Source organism: Salarias fasciatus (genome assembly GCF_902148845.1).
Source record: "Salarias fasciatus chromosome 7 unlocalized genomic scaffold, fSalaFa1.1 super_scaffold_4, whole genome shotgun sequence".
Lineage (NCBI taxonomy): Eukaryota > Metazoa > Chordata > Actinopteri > Blenniiformes > Blenniidae > Salarias > Salarias fasciatus.
In genome coordinates this window covers 23459172-23475324 of record NW_021941229.1, presented here as the reverse complement: position 1 = coordinate 23475324, position 16153 = coordinate 23459172, and the positions used below count along the sequence as shown (strand labels likewise).

General features: G+C 44.3%; 1 protein-coding gene across 1 annotated transcript; it reads left to right on the top strand.

Moving 5' to 3' along the window:
* The first annotated feature begins 1599 nt into the window (after positions 1-1599).
* On the top strand, positions 1600-13992 carry LOC115382667 (ubiquitin carboxyl-terminal hydrolase 20-like). Its single transcript, XM_030084494.1, is given in 30 exon segments — positions 1600-1938; positions 2113-2210; positions 3216-3269; positions 3610-3672; positions 3754-3894; positions 3985-4087; positions 4929-4998; positions 5134-5247; positions 5340-5418; positions 6382-6666; positions 6668-6866; positions 7011-7154; positions 8512-8624; positions 9110-9122; positions 9125-9281; positions 10271-10290; positions 10293-10364; positions 10467-10500; positions 10577-10622; positions 10714-10842; positions 10844-10895; positions 10986-11112; positions 11204-11373; positions 12185-12266; positions 12481-12589; positions 12674-12776; positions 12862-12885; positions 12888-12929; positions 13027-13195; positions 13505-13992. Coding segments are annotated over 28 exon segments (2781 nt in total). The 5' UTR covers positions 1600-1938; positions 2113-2132; the 3' UTR covers positions 13185-13195; positions 13505-13992.
* Positions 13993-16153: the final 2161 nt, after the last annotated feature.

Below are 16153 nucleotides of genomic sequence, written 5' to 3'. Positions count from 1 at the left end.
GACTCCAGCCCTGCATGATGCTTCAACACACCTATGAGTAGATGATTATCCGACTGTCTGCGGAACTTCTCAATGATTAAATCAATGTGATGTGATTACCCTAGACAGATTTGAAACCTACAAGACTGTGGCACTGAAGGAGCAGCAAAGCCAATCTGTCAGGTGCTGAATGAATCAGCTCAAGGGAAGTAGCCTATGTGTAGCTGGTATCTGTCATGTGTGGCAGTCTGATCACTCTCCTTCTCTCGAACCAGGGAAGCGAATCTAACTGACAGTTTCACAGTGTTGAAGTTTTTCTACTTTAAACTAATGTTGTCTTTGTGTGATGACGCCATAAAACCAGTTTGGTCTCGAAAAATGTGTAGCATTAACAGCATAAACAAAATATTTAGGAATTCAATATGATAACTTCCTAACACAATAAAATTTAATATTTCAAGTCCCGACTGTTTTTAAATTGCTAACTGAAAGAAAAGAATAACACTTACAATGCACCCAAAAAGTATTCTTCGCTTTTTCTATATTTTATGTTGCTTCCTTATTCAACAGTGGATTAAATAACTTTGTTTCCCTGGGAATTCACAATACTCCAATGATTTTTTAAAATATTGTCTGAGGACTTGACTTTCTGTCATAAGGAACAGAGTTTTAATCAAAATTTGATTGAGACTATAAGCAGAAAGTACAAAATGGCTAAATAAAACATTGAGAAATTTACAATGTAGAACATAAATGAAATGATAAGATTCTTAAATATATTTTTTTCCATTTGGTTTTTTGTCTTATAATAAGAATATTGTAAAAAAAAAAAACCAAACACATATATATATATATATATATATATATATATATATATATATATATATATATATATATATATATATATATATATATATATATAGGATGTGCCAATTGCCCTTTTTATAGGAGTACAAGTACTTTTAGCCACTTGCCTCTATGGAGTACTAATAGGACTACTTATAAAGTGCCTCATTATGCTTCATATGCAAACGATATGTGACGGCAGAAATGTAGAACTGCCACATAAAGAAATACATTTTGAGAAAACTGCCTTGGTATTCCAAGAAACAGCTCAGAAATATATGTCTGCATTATGGCATTTCTACTGCATAGCTATTAACTCTTTAATTGGCATACACATCGGCGCAGGCATAGGTCAATTGCGCATGCGCTTTCGGATGACGAGCGCAATCTACTTTTTGAGGTGGGAAATAATTGATCAAACACCCCTGGGAAAACTTCAGTATCTTCATGGCCTTGACACATGTTTCAAATCTTTGCTAATGTTTCAGTATACCACGTTAAAGGGACATCCCATAGATCTAAAATTGACAAAATGCGAAAGATAGATAGATTGCGGAAGTATAAACCAGTGTATGATACTACTGGGCGCTGATTTATATTGATACAATACACATGATGAATTATAGATATATTTTGCACTTTTTAGGCTTTCTACCATGTTTATCGACCCCTGCTCTGAGCCCTCCTCCCCCTCCACCTCCTCCTCCTCCTCCTCCGGCCGTGCGTCGTGCGTGCCCCCGGAGCGCGCTGCGGATGTCACGGCGGCTCTCCTGCTCCGGGTCGGTGGTGGTGGGAGGCAGTTCAGTTCGGGGGATGGTGGGCCGGCTGCGTCGCTCGCCTCGGCTCAGTTCGGCTCGGCTCGGCTCGGCTCGACTCGTCTTCTCCCGTGTGTCGTTCTCGTGCCGCTGTCGCACTTTGCGGCTGTGCTCGTTGCTCGCGCGGAGGTGAGGAGCGACCGCTGCCGTCGCGAGCCGCTGCTTTCTGCCGTTCGGTAAACACGAGCCGCTGATAAGAGCCGCAGACTGGAGATGATTTCGCAGCGTTCGGCGGGTAAACACAAGGCCCGTCGCTCCACAGCGTCTCCGGAGACGGTCCGGGAGCTATTGTGAAAAGGTACTTTCAACACTTTTCATGGTTTTTGACGTGTAAAACGCGCTGTCAGGTCGAGTTCGGCGTGTATGCGGCTGCTGTGGGAGCGGAGCGTGTGATGATGTGATGAAGCTAACGTTAGCCACCACAGCCTCTGCTCTGCTCTGCTCTCTGAATGACTGCTCACTGACACATTAGCAGGCTGAGGAGAAACTACGATGGCAGAACAAGACGCCTGTCCTCACCTGGACTCAATAGGAGAGGTGACCAAGGAGGACCTCATCCAGAAGTCCAAGGTGGGTGTCTGTACCTGTTCAGGAGCTGAAGCCAGAGAAGACCTGTCCTGTTTGGAATCTGTGTATCTTATTACCTGTCTACACTGTTGTAATAACAACTATGTCTATTTGGGCCTCTACTGTGTTGATTTAGAGTAGAAACAGCAATCACTTATAACCTATTGATTATAAATAAGTAGCATTTTTGTTTTACTTCCAGTTTTTCCTCACCCAATTGTCCAAACATGTACCTGAGTACACCTCTCATTATTTAATCCCAATATAATCATCTATACCTTCTCCACAATAAATATTGAAATGCATTTTTTAAGCTATAAGATCATTTACCAGTTTTACATCTGCTTTTATTCACAAGACATATTGCCAAAGTGTAAGTTTTATATATTCAAGTACTTGAATGGAGTAAGAATCGCAATATAACAGCAGTAGTACTTCAGTACAAATATATAGAGTCCTCCTTCTCTCTTTGATTCTGCAATAGTTAGGGACCGAGTCCTTTAGGGGAAGGTCTCTCTTGTTAATGTCAGCAATTACTTAAAATAATTGTGAGCATTGACATTATTGTAATTCAGTGGTATTTGAGTACTTGGAAACTTCTCCGAGTCTGTTCTTCAAGTATGTATATTCATCATACTTCAGTAAAATTCCCACAACATAACTACTTTCTATCTTTTCCAGAGATAGAAAAATGTCATTATTAGTACCGAGGGACAAATTCCAACATTTTGCATATATCACAATTATGGCTGCTAATTTAAAGAAAATAACTATTTACATGTCTGCATGCATCATCTGTACGTTTTTCCCGAACATGCATAGAATAACACAGCGATTACTGAATGATTTCAATGATTTCCAGTGTGAACATGCTTTAAGTGAACTTTCTCCTTCCAACCAGTTATTTATTGATTTTTAAAGGGCTCGCACAGAATAAGTAAAAACGCTGCCTATGGATTTTGAGCCTCCGTTCACCCTTGACTGATTTATGATGGGTTTATCCTGCAGGGTACGTGCCAGTCGTGTGGAGCTGGGGGACCAAACCTGTGGGCCTGTCTGCAGGTAAAAAAAAAAACAAAAAACAAAAGAAAGCATGAATTGAAACCTTTTGGAAGTGGCTGTCCTGAGGGAAAACTAGCTGTTTTATCTTGAAACATCACAGAAGACTGACCACTGCTATGACTGCACATACAGTAAACCACTTGAGATTCGAACTAAATGTGATGCTTAATAATTCATGATACTTTAGTGCAGAAATGTGATTATAAGATGAGCGACTTACAAACTCAGGCATGCAGGAACTTTTCTCTGTGGGTTTTGTATTTTACCGTTTTGGCTTAATGATGCTCTGATTATTCAGAGAATGTTAAAACCTGTTTTTACTTGTATTTTTGCTTTGCAGAATGACTGCCCCTATGTTGGTTGTGGAGAGTCTTACTCTGATCACAGCACCCTGCATGCACAGGTAAACTCTCCAACTGATTATTCCCGCAAAGCCTTTTCCCTCCGTCTTTCTGCTCAGTGACTGTCGGCGTGTTTGCTTCAGGCTAAGAAGCACAACCTGACGGTGAACCTGACCACGTTCAGGATCTGGTGTTACGTATGTGAGCGGGAAGTGTTTCTGGAGCACAGGCCTGCCCTGGTGCCTGTGCCTGCTGCTCCACACCACTGTAAAGCTACAGAACAGGTACCGTTTTTCAAGTTATCCCTCATTTTAAATAAAAATTTAAAAGAAAATGCACAAAATGCCCACGATATTGGTTGATCCGTTTTCCAGGAAGCCGCTCCGCAGCCAGTGGGTCACCCACTGAAAGCCGTGCCCATTGCTGTGGCGGAAGAAGAAGGCTCCGAATCGGAGGAGGATGAGCTGAAACCCAGAGGTACGCTGACAATACTAAAACCAACACTTTCTCATGGAGTTGGAATTTATTCAGATACAAACAGCATTGTGAGTGAAACCAGCTCATTTGTCTGTTTAAAAAGTTGTAACAAGACGTTGATAAGCAAGAAGCATAACCTACATTCTTATCATTCTAGGCCAGGGTTGTCTAACATAAGGCCTGCAGGCGAAAGTCAGATTTATCAAGTTTGGTTTAAAGTAATGACTGTTTTTTTTCCATAGTGTTTTAGTAAAGGTAGCTGACACAAGACAGAGTTGTGCTGAAAGATCAGTGATGAAGCAGCATCAGAACCAGATTCATGCTGTGAGGGTGAATTAGTAAAAACACGCAGGAATCAAGCAGCCCGAGATGTTACAAGCTTCTCTCAGCTGCATTCCGACCAGAAGCTGTGAGGCAGATCTGATTTCACACCTGTCAACAGTTTAAAGGGTCGAATCAAGCAAAGTTAATTGTCTGTACAAATCCATCCAGACACTATGAAGCCGTGGAATCAGGTCAGCTGGACTCGTGTTTTAAATGTTCAGTTCATTACTTGGATCAGAGGCAAAACCTCATTCAGGATGTATGACCAAGTCCAGTTAACCTGATTCTGCTGCTTTTAGAAGTCATTGCAAATTAGATGAAGTGGTTTTGTCAATCTTAAATGTATTTCGCTTCAGGAAGAATCATAATCAATCGAATAGAACAGACTAGAATAGAAATAGTGTATTAATCCCACAGGAAAATTCTTTGCTGCGTTGCTCCACACACAATATATACAGTAGTATTTATTCTTTCTTGTACAAAGAGCTTGAGTTGTTGTTTTTATTGTTTCCCGTAGGTTTGACGGGCATGAAAAACATTGGAAACTCCTGCTACATGAACGCAGCGCTTCAAGCGCTGTCCAACTGGTGAGCGCTCTGCCTTTCCGTTACATTTGGCCAATTATGCAGACAGTGTCTCCCTCTGCTTGTGTTTATGCGTTTCCCTTTCGCAGCAGCGGCGGCGCCGGTCTAATTAGTTTTCACTCTGTCTTCCCTCAACAGTCCTCCTCTCACTCAGTTCTTCCTGGACTGCAGTGGCTTGGTTCGAACCGATAAGAAGCCCGCTCTGTGTAAAAGCTACCAGAAACTCATCTCAGAGCTTTGGCACAAAAAACGGTAATAAACAGACAACAGTGGCTAGATTAGGAAATGAAAAACAAAAAGCTTCACCCTTGATGATAAATTATGTTTAATTGAATCTTTCTCAGGCCCAGCTATGTCGTCCCTACCAGCCTCTCCCACGGCATCAAACTAGTAAACCCCATGTTTCGTGGTTACGCTCAGCAGGTAGGGACAAGTACCCAGCAGGTAACTACACCTGGAATCACTCAACAGCAGCTCCACACCGTCTTTCCCTCTTTGTTTTCAAATCTTAAACTTGTTTTGTGAGTTACTGTCAAGAAATGCATGTGTTCCCGTCAAACTCTGTCCTGGTCTGAGTTGCTTCATCAAATCTGAAAGCGCGGGTTAAAGAGTAGAAAAAGGCCTGATGGTGACAGAACGTGATGAGTTTTGAGTGTTCAATATGTTCATTTATGGATTTTATAGTGAATATGTAAAAAATGTTTTTATATCTAATGTTTATGTTTTTAGAACTTTTTTTATGTTTTGGATTTCATTCTAACATTTACTTTGCTCTGCAGCAAATCACTTTTTTTTTTACATCTTCCTTAAAAAAAAAAGGGTTAAGATAAATGCACACTTTTTGTTCAGTTAGAATTGACACTAATAACCTTTTAAGCAGTTAAACTATAATGGCTAATCCAGCCAGTCTGCAGGTTCTGTTGGGAATTAACTTTACCGCAGCAAAAGAGATTATTTAACTGCAGCTGGAAGTAAGACGCTGCTCACGTTTCTACAAAGTGAAGTTTTAATCATGTAGCTTTGTAGACACATGTCACCAGGTGATTTTGCCCAAATATGAAGCTAAGTGCTGCTTTTACTTCATGAACTGACTCAGAAAATTAGCAAAAAAAATTTACCTTCAGGAAGCAAACCTAATCTGACATAAACTCCAGCAAGAGAAGCTAAACTCATATGTTATTACTTCTCTCTACTTGTGCTTTTTTCTGAGTATGCAACATGTTTTTGCATCATTGCATCGTTTGTTTGTTTGAAGTGATACAGTTTACTTTGAATTTGACTCATCTGCCATTGTCATCAGCACGTCTGCATTCAGCTTCGCTCTCTGTGAATATTTCCCTGTACTTTCATCTTCCACTCGACTTGCTGCGTCTCCCCGTCTCCCAGGACACTCAGGAGTTCCTGCGCTGCCTGATGGACCAGTTGCACGAGGAGCTGAAGGAGCCGCTGACCGAGTGCAACATGAGCGGCGAGGGCAGCGACGGCGAGGAGAGACGGGACGGGGACCGCTCCCCGTCCGAGGACGAGTTCCTGTCCTGCGACTCGGGCTCCAGCAGCGACCGCGGGGAGGGCGGGGGGGGCGGGCGACGGCGAGCTGCCGGTGCAGGACGAGTGCGACGGGGTCGGCCGGTCGCCCCCGGCCGGACCGGCGGCGGGCGCCGGCACCCCGGCGGTGATCTCGGAGAAGGAGAGGCTGAAGGAGAGGAGGGTGTCCGGCTCCCCTCTGCGCGGAGGCTCGCAGGAGATGGACGAGGACGCCGACGTGGACACGGCGGCCGAGGAGGGGGCTCCCGAGAGGGCGGAGGAAGAGGAGGAGGCCGCACCGTCTGAAAACGCCGAGGTCCAAACTCCAGAAAACAATCAGACACCGGGTCCGGGCAGGGCCAAGTCCAGAGCAACTCCAGCTCAGTAGGAGGTAGGAGGCTGGCCGCCACGCAGCGCTGCGTTCACTCATTCATCTCGTATCCATGATGTGTGGTCAACCGTCCGTTTTGTGTGCCGTTACCTAGAACCAGACAATGAGGCGTCCATGACTCAGCCTCAGTCCACTCCCTGCAGTCCTGTTCGAACCCTCCAGGAGCTGCATCCCAAACTGTCCTCCAGCCCGCCGCGCTCCAGCCCCCTGCGCTCGGCAGGACCGGCGTACTCCTTCAAAAAAGGTGCTTTGAGATTTCATCTATTTTTAATCCTGCTTTATTCACCGACAGTGGGGTGCAATCAAACACACTTTCACACATGCACACACTCTATACAGAGTCTCACAAACCTGGAAGAGGCAGTTCTGTCCTCTGCGCCAACATGGGTTTAGTAATCGTTCAGATATTTGACTGTTCACGGAAGATGCATCATCAGGTTGATGGAATCTTCAGGACTTCCCGCTTTTCCAAACTTCTGTCTTGGATTCCTCCAGGTTCACTGAGTGTGTAATTCTCTGATTGCAGCCACTCGAGTCGACCACAGCCGACGTGATTCCAGCCATCTGGTTACAATCTGGTTTCAGAGCACAGTCGTGTTGTATTTCTGTGATTGATTCCACAGTGTTTTTCCACTGTATCAGGTTAGGTTGGTGCTCTTTGACGTTGCTTCGGTGAACACGGTTTTTTCCACACTGATTTTATGGGCTTGATGTTGGCGATACAGCGCTAAAGTAAAAATGTTTTCATATGCTGCGCTATAAATACAACATTTATATATTAAAACAGAATACTCCAGGAATTGTGCTATTTACTGATGTAAACAAGGGAATCGATTGAAATCCCCAACTATGTCACACACTGAAGCACAAAAAACAAAAAAAAAATCAATCAAACTGCCCCAAAACAAAGAAGTCTGCCAAGTGTTTTGTTTCTGAACACTGCTAATGGAAACTGCTGATAAGGAACAACAAACCTGAGAGCAAAAACACATTAACATAATCTACTGATGTGCTGGTGCTTATCAAAAATAATATCATTTTCACAATACTGGACAACATTATGTTGTGTTATGGTTTGTGACTCTCAATGTGAGCGAGACGGATGTTTCTTACTTTGAATGTATTTGTTATTGTTATTGTTTTTAAAACTGAGTTGCGTTTTCTGCTCATTGCAATAGTCGGTATGCATTACAGTGTTATTAAAAAGGATTTGAACCAGATGCCTGTTCGGCTTCCTCTGCTGCTCATAACTTAGATATTTACTGTTGGAACAAATACAGTAGGACAGACTCTAACCTATCATTCAGTGTCTAATGCTCAGCCTGTTGCTGGAGTGTATAAACACTTCCTCCTGTCTGTGTTCATTTAAAATGCGACGCGTTGTGTTAACCTCTTGTGTCTGGGGACAAATTTAACCAGGATTTCAGGAAAGTGTCAGTTTTCGACGTCATTCATCCTCAGAGATTTCAAAATGTTTGACAGTAAGGTGGACTTTCTTCTGATTCTCGCCTCCTCCGTCTGTCTCTTTCCTTCTTCTAGTACAAAATGTCAGTGTGTGTCTGTCTGCTGTCCCTAACCCTCCTGCGCCGTGTGTCCTCCAGCTCAGCTGCTGCTCAGCGCCAGGAAGAAGAAGCAGTCGCACTATCGCAGCGTGATCTCGGACATCTTCGACGGCTCCATCCTCAGCCTGGTCCAGTGTCTAACCTGCGACAGGGTGAGATGTGCTTCACGGGTTCAGACAGCAGGGAAGCTACACACACTGCTCATGATGTGACGAGCATTCTCTAAGTCCAGGCTCAGTAACTGGATGTGAAACAGCACTTATCAAAACCAGAAATGCATGTAAAGTTCAAAATGATTGTGATTGATGAAAGAGACAGTTAGGAACATGTTTTTGAAAATTTGGAGTTAGAAGCATAACTTCTTTGTGCTTTTTGTGCAGGATAAGTCATGTTATTAGCAATATTAGCCTGTATTGATTGGTTAGTTTGGGATTAAATACCACAGTCACGATCCTGCTGGCATTCAGCAAGTCGATCCCTGAGGTCAATTAGGAGGAGAGCCTCAGGTTAATATGACCGCAGTGATCAGAATGCAGGATTTGAAGGTGAACTGCCAAGAATGATCTGTACTGGTCACACATACACAGAATTAATCATTTCTTGGGCTAACGAAGCCTTGTAACTGTGGTTTAATCAGGTCTCTACGACTGTGGAACCTTCCAAGACTTGTCCCTCCCAATCCCCGGAAAAGAGGACTTAGCAAAGCTTCACTCGTCCATCCATCAGAACCTGCCGGTGAAGACCGGCGTGTGTCCCGACAGCTACGGCTCGCAGGGCTGGATCTCCTACATCATGGACTCCATACGCCGGTCAGGAAAACAAGGCTCTAGAATGGACGGCATGTTGATTGGCTGATGCGAGGGATGTAGCTGTTCGCTGTATTTCTTGCTCGTATGCAGGTCGTCAAAGTTCGTGCTGAATCTTGCACTCACCTTTAAAAAAAAAAATCCCTTTTTTCTTAAGAAAATAAGCGAGAAAAATCTGACTTATCTTTTTAGTAGCCTGGCATGCCAGACTGACTTATGTGCTACACACAAGACACGTTTCCCCGTGTATCCCTGAGCATGGAGAGACGTCTGGCGTTGCCAGGCTATCTTTTTTAGATCTGTTTAAACTGTCAGTGTTGCAATGCAGATGATTTAGGTGGAAACTGATAGTAATTCTCTCCACTCCTCCCCAGTATAACTAGAGCCTGTAGGTCAAGAAAACTATGAAGAAACCAGAAAAGACGCTGCGTTTGCCTTCCTGCAGCGATTCTCTTCCTCTCCTCACTGCCTTCATTTTGGTTGTTTCTCCGTTCGAGCAGAACCGTCTGCGTTAGCTATCTCAGATCAATCAGGCCAAACCTGGAGACCGGAGCGCGCCTGGAGTCAGTCCAGGACTGATGGCTCGGAGTAGATTAAGACACTGAGCAGGACTGATTAAGTGCCTCTGGGCAGGTTGTGAGTGTTCGGCCTCCAGATTGACACAGCAGGAGTCGAGTTGCATTTCGTTTAAAGAAGCAGGTTCTTTTCAAACACGTGGTTTCTGCTGAATAATCTTTTTTCTATTTCTATGATCATCTATTTTCCTGTCATAAAACGCGACCGTGGGATTTTCATCAGCTGTCCCCAAACCAGATCACTCCTTTAAGGGATTGAGTAAATAAATGAGATGAAGTTGCATGTTTGAGCTTTATTGTCCGACGTGTGTTAGTGTGCACTGTCACACACACACACGTAGTTTTTTGTCATGCGTCACGTCAGGCTTCAGACGCGGCGGCTGCCTGCGGCCGTTTGTAATGTTTACTCTCCAACAGGTTCGTGGTGTCGTGTATTCCAGCTGGTTTGGGGGCCCATGGTCACACTGGGAGGACTGCCTCGCAGCCTTTTTTGCTGCCGATGAACTCAAAGGTGTCGACTCCGATGTGTTTATCTGCTGGAAGTGTTTCATTGTGGATTGAGACAAACATGTCTTCATTTGCATTTGTGTAATTTATTATTTGTTTGCTCCAGGGGACAACATGTACAGCTGTGAACGGTGTAAAAAGTGAGTGACTCTCAGCTTCAATCAAACATTTATCACATCGTCCTAAAAATGAATTAATCGATATGTTTTTCTCCAGGTTGAGAAATGGTGTCAAATACTGCAAAGTGCTGAAACTTCCAGAGGTACTTGTTCTGTTTTTTTGCCACAGAAATGAAGTTGGTTGCTGTTGTGGGTGCATGAAATGAACTTGTTTTTGTTCTATTCGTCCTGCAGATTCTCTGCATTCACCTGAAGCGTTTCCGGCACGAGGTCATGTATTCGTTCAAGATCAGCAGCCACGTGTCCTTCCCGCTGGAGGGCCTCGACATGAGACCCTTCCTGGCCAAAGAGAGTCCATCCCAGGGTCACCACTTACGACCTGCTGTCAGTCATTTGCCACCACGGCACGGCAGGAAGTACGGCTATCTTCACCTCCGACTCCCATGTCTTCTCTGCTCAGTGTTGCCTGCACAGGTTAACCGTTTTGCTCCTTTTTCTCGATGCAGGTGGACACTACATAGCGTACTGTCAGAATGTGATCAACGGCCAGTGGTATGAGTTCGACGACCAGTACGTGACTGAAGTCCACGAAACGGTGGTGCAGAACGCGGAGGCCTACGTCTTGTTTTATAGGTGAGGCGACTCCGTCTGTCCTCACTCACTGCTTCAGAACGTGAAGCGCCGCCACTGAGCGCGTTTTTTCCCCCCGGACTGTGCGGCGCAGGAAGAGCAGCGAGGAGTCGGTGAGGGAGCGGCAGAAGGTGGTGGCTCTGGCCAACATGAAGGAGCCCAGCCTGCTGCAGTTCTACATCTCCAGGGAGTGGCTGAACAAGTTCAACACCTTCGCCGAGCCGGGTCCCATCAGCAATCACACTTTCCTCTGTCAGCACGGAGGTGTGTGCCTCTGGTTATTAGATTGCATTCATGCTTTTTGTCCGACACAGGATGATCGCGCTTCCTTGCTACTGTTTTCCTCTCTCTCTGGATTGCCTCTAAGAAGTCCTGCAGGTCCTCTCTCTTTGATTTGTGTTAAAACATGACAGTGGAGCTGACAAACCAGACACAACCACTCTCTCGACATGCAAAGTCTGGATACTTTAAAAAGAAAAACCTGAATGAATGAACGAATGGATGAATAAATCCTGATTTAACCCATCCAGCTCTCGAGGAAACATCAGTGTCGCAGGTCTTTCATGGGTTAAAGAAAACTCGACTGAGTTTTACGTCAACATCAGTGATTTACTGCTCGGTCTGTGGAAACAGATGTTTGTCTCATGGAGCTAAAAGCTTTGTCTAATGTTCTGAGTCACACATTACTGGGACACTTATTATATTATTTACTCAACAAAAGTTTGTTTTTCTTTTCATTATTCAGAACATCTTCCAGTTTTCAGCCTCTTGTCAAAGTGCAGTTTAAATCTCTCAATATCCTGTCAGATGATTTGCATGCAAGCAAAAAAAAAAAAACAATTCATAACAAAGAGTTTTATTTGGATTATAGTGGCGGCTGCTTTACAGGACGGTATTGTGTATGTGAGTTACGACCTTCACTGCTCAAGTGGACCCCGGTGGTAAGACTGTGGGCTTTGTGTGGGAAGAGAACAAAAAAAAACAATCCCGCTTTGTCGTTAGAGATCTTAATGCTCAGCAGCGCCGGCTGGAGAGGATTTCTTCATTAACCTCGGCGTGTTTTATGTCCGCACAGGGATCCCTCCGAATAAGTACCACTACATAGACGACCTGGTGGTGATTGTTCCGCAGAACGTGTGGGAGTACCTTTACAACAGGTAATCCTGAAATACAGACGCCTGGGGCGGTTTGTTATGAACGTCCTGGGACATTCAACAAACTCTTTGACCTGTCGGGACGCAGCGTCAAAGTCTTTTCGCACACTGAAACTCTGCCTGATCAACAGCCAAGCCTTCAACTTTGATTAGAAACAATTAAAATGAGCATTTATGAGTGTAGTTGATAGAAATCTTCCTGTTTTTCTGTCCTCAGTTTTGGCGGCGGCCCGGCCGTCAACCACCTGTACATGTGCGCCATCTGTCAGGTGGAGATCGAAGCTCTGGCCAAGCGCAGAAAAATGGAAAATAGACACCTTATTAAGGTAAATGACTGACATTTACACTGTGGACGTGTCTAAATGACGATGATCGTTGATTTTTTGTTTTTCTTTGTTCCCCGTCTGCAGCTAAACAAAGAGTTCCAGGCTGAGGAGGCTCCGACGGTGATCCTGTGCATCAGCATGCAGTGGTTCAGAGAGTGGGAGAGCTTCGTCAAGGGCAAAGACAACGGTGAGGACCGGGCAGCAACCGCGGCGCAATTCAGAGTCCGTGTCTCCCCGTCTTCTCACGGTTCGTTTTTTATCGGTTTCCTCAGAGCCGCCCGGCCCCATCGACAACAGCAAATAGGCGTGATGAAAGGAGGACACGTCCAGCTGAAGCAAGGTGAGCCTCAGCGCCGGGCGGGAGGCTTGTTGAAGGGGGCGTTTAGGACTGAAGAGATGGTCAATAAACCTTGTTTTATGTGTGTTTGTTGCCTCAGGCGCAGACTACGGTCAGATCTCGGAGGAAACATGGCAGTACTTGTTGGGGATTTATGGCGGAGGCCCTGAAATCGCAGTGAGGCAGACGGTGGCCCCCGCCGACCCCGACAGCCTTCACGGAGAGCGGAAGATTGAGGCAGAGACGAGAGCACTCTGAGACTACAAGAGGTTGGAATATTTCACTTTCTGAGAGACACGACATGCATCCAACACAACAGCAACTGAGAAACGTGACTCCGGTCAGCAGTTTGAAACGTGTGAGGCAACTTCTGGGAAAACGGGTTCACTTTTCCAAACTCTTTTCCCGAATCAGCTCATAAATTCCGTCATTCCAGCCGAGAGTGAGAAATCTGCACAGAAAGCCAAGAACAACAGAGGAGTCCAACAGCTGTGAAGTGAAGCTGGAGGGTGGGAGTGGAGGGGCGCGCTCCCATCACGTGTTCTCAGATTGTCTCTCCTCTCCTGCTGCCCCCCCAGGTCCTCCGACCGCCTCGTCCACTGTCCACGCTCCGGCCCTCGCGGCAGGCTGAGGAATTGCACCTTGGTGAAGAAGCCCCAACGTGAGCACTTTGTAAATGTAGCAGCGCTTTAATTTCCAGCCGTGTTCCAAGAGGAGCGACTTAATAATGTCTAGTTTATTTACGGGATCACTCTGACGCTCAGTGTTATTAGAAAAACAAAAGCGCGCCCGGATGCCGTCTGCAGCTGTTGAACGCCGCTCGCGGGCGCAGAGCTCTTCTGTTTACCCGCTGCCATAGCAACAAGGTCCCACACAGCGCGAGAGATCCCAGACACATCCAAGCCCTCTGCGCCGCCGACCTTAAGCACGGCGCGCAGCGAGCCCTCAGGAATGGACGACGCGACGCGTGTTTTCACGGGCCGTCGTGGAGATCCGGGCGGGTTTGTTTTCACGTGCATGAGCGCGATCCCCGGGGATCCTCTGCACGGTCGGGACTGCATGCAGCTGCAGAGAGACGTTCCCTAGACAGGACGACACACCCAGTCCTCAAAAAAACAAAACATGATAACAGCCTTGGATTGAATTATCGACTCTCATTCGCTTTATCGAATAGGCGTAAGGACACATTTATTTATGGATACGAAGAAAACTGACGCTTTCATAAGCTACGGTGGGCAAGGACGGGTCGTTTAATATTTAGGTGTTCAGAGAAGAATGATGTTCTAACTGTTACGGTGATTCGAAAGTGTTCAGGATCATCACATTTTTCACAGAGATGTGTGAGAATCCACATTCAGGAGAGCTGCAGTACCGGATGAACCAACAGAGGGCAGTATTAAGCGAGACCACTTTCCCCAGCGTCTATAAATCTGTTGTGCTTCATCATATTATGTGATGCCGTCAGATGAAAAGCTGAACATTTCTGATGCAGTGTGAATGATAAATATATGTGTATATTTTATCTATTTTTCTTTTGTGTGCATGTTTTGTTTTTCAACCAAAAATCCAAACGCCGCTCTCCGGAGCGTCCGCTTGTGAAAATCCGTGCACATCTGTAGATTTCCCTCATGTGTAGATAAGCCGATTTTTTTTGTAAAGTTTTGTGTACAGTCCAGCTGTATTTAATATGTGGGAGACTCCGCGGCTTGTTTACTGCTGAAAAAATCAACCTCCTCAGCCGAAGAGGAAGAGACCGATCCACCCTTCTCCTTATCGCGGCTCCGCCAACACATCAGATCGGACCGGTAAACATTCAGCCTGCAGCTCGCCGCTGCTCGCACAGCTTCCATGTCTGGAATTCTTGGGAGTTTCTTCAAACTTAGTGTTTGTTTTTTTTTTTGAAATATGGAATTTGCTGAACGGTGCAAAACGTGACGCCAATCTTAGAAAAATAACCAGCTGCTCCTGCGTGGCTACGTAGATAAATCGTAGATAAATCACACATTTGCCTTTTTTTTTTTTTTTAAAGACGTGTAAGAGAAATTTTGTTTGAATGTTTACGAGAATGCAAGAAGAATTTGAAAGGAAATCTGAAGTTATTTATCAAGCCTTGAGAGAGCAGTTAAAGATTGAATAATCCTGCAAGTGTAAGTACAAATAAAGCAAACTTTGCTGAAAAAAAACTTAGACTGTAAAATAGAAGTGATAAATAATTATATATTAATTTAAATTTAGGTGAACGATTTGTTGCAGATATTTATTTCACGAGATATTTAAGTTTTCAAAAGTTTTTTTTTTCCCATTCTGAGGTATTTTATTTAACCCCTATTGAATTTAAGCAACTTTTAGATTAAGTTATTTTTAACATTTCCATCTTTCAGTTGCCAGTTGCTGCAGAATCCATTAAAAGTGATAAATTTCAGGATCAACCTTCACTCTGTCTTAAGCTGTGTTTTTATTTTGAGGCTTTTCGGCCCGATTATTAGATGCTGCAGTTTGGAAGTTGTAGTTTTTTCCCAAACCAGTGAGAGAAACACATACTGCTCATCAGAGGGGCTTTAAAAATCAGTAAATAAACAGAACGTTACATCCAGAACAAAAATTTATTGTAACTCTTCCTACAATTTCTCCTGAGGACAATCTAAAATGTTTCAAGTCTAACACAGAAACTTCAGCTGAATCAGTGTGTTAGTCTGCCGTGTGTTTGTGAGCAGTGCCTTCAGCCGAGAACACACCCACAGGCTTCCGTATTTATGGAGGGACATTTTAAATCTCAGTACATTTTATTGACCGTGCTTGTAAAGTTGTCAGAATTCATTTACTTTTAGACTCAGGATTAGACTTTAAAACCCCCTCGCTGGATTATCTGTCAGAGAAGACGAATCAAATTAGAGACGTGGGTCTTCATGAAGTTAAAATGCAGAAAACTGCATGTATTTTCAAAGAATTCTACCAGTTAAAGCCCTTGGTTATTTTGAATATTCAGAGATTCCCACCTTCCAGCATGTTAAAGTTTATTATCAAATGTAGAAAATTTCCTGTTTTTTTTTTTTATCTTCTTGTGAACCAAAGCTAATCACTAACTGTAGCTTCATATTTATACTGCAGAAAGTCCTGCACTTCCCTCAATTACTAACTAACCTGTCTTTATTATGCATACTAAGTTCCTTCCATGCATTGTGGGATCTTTCACTCTAGAATCCTGCTTCTTGAGAGAAACCTCACCG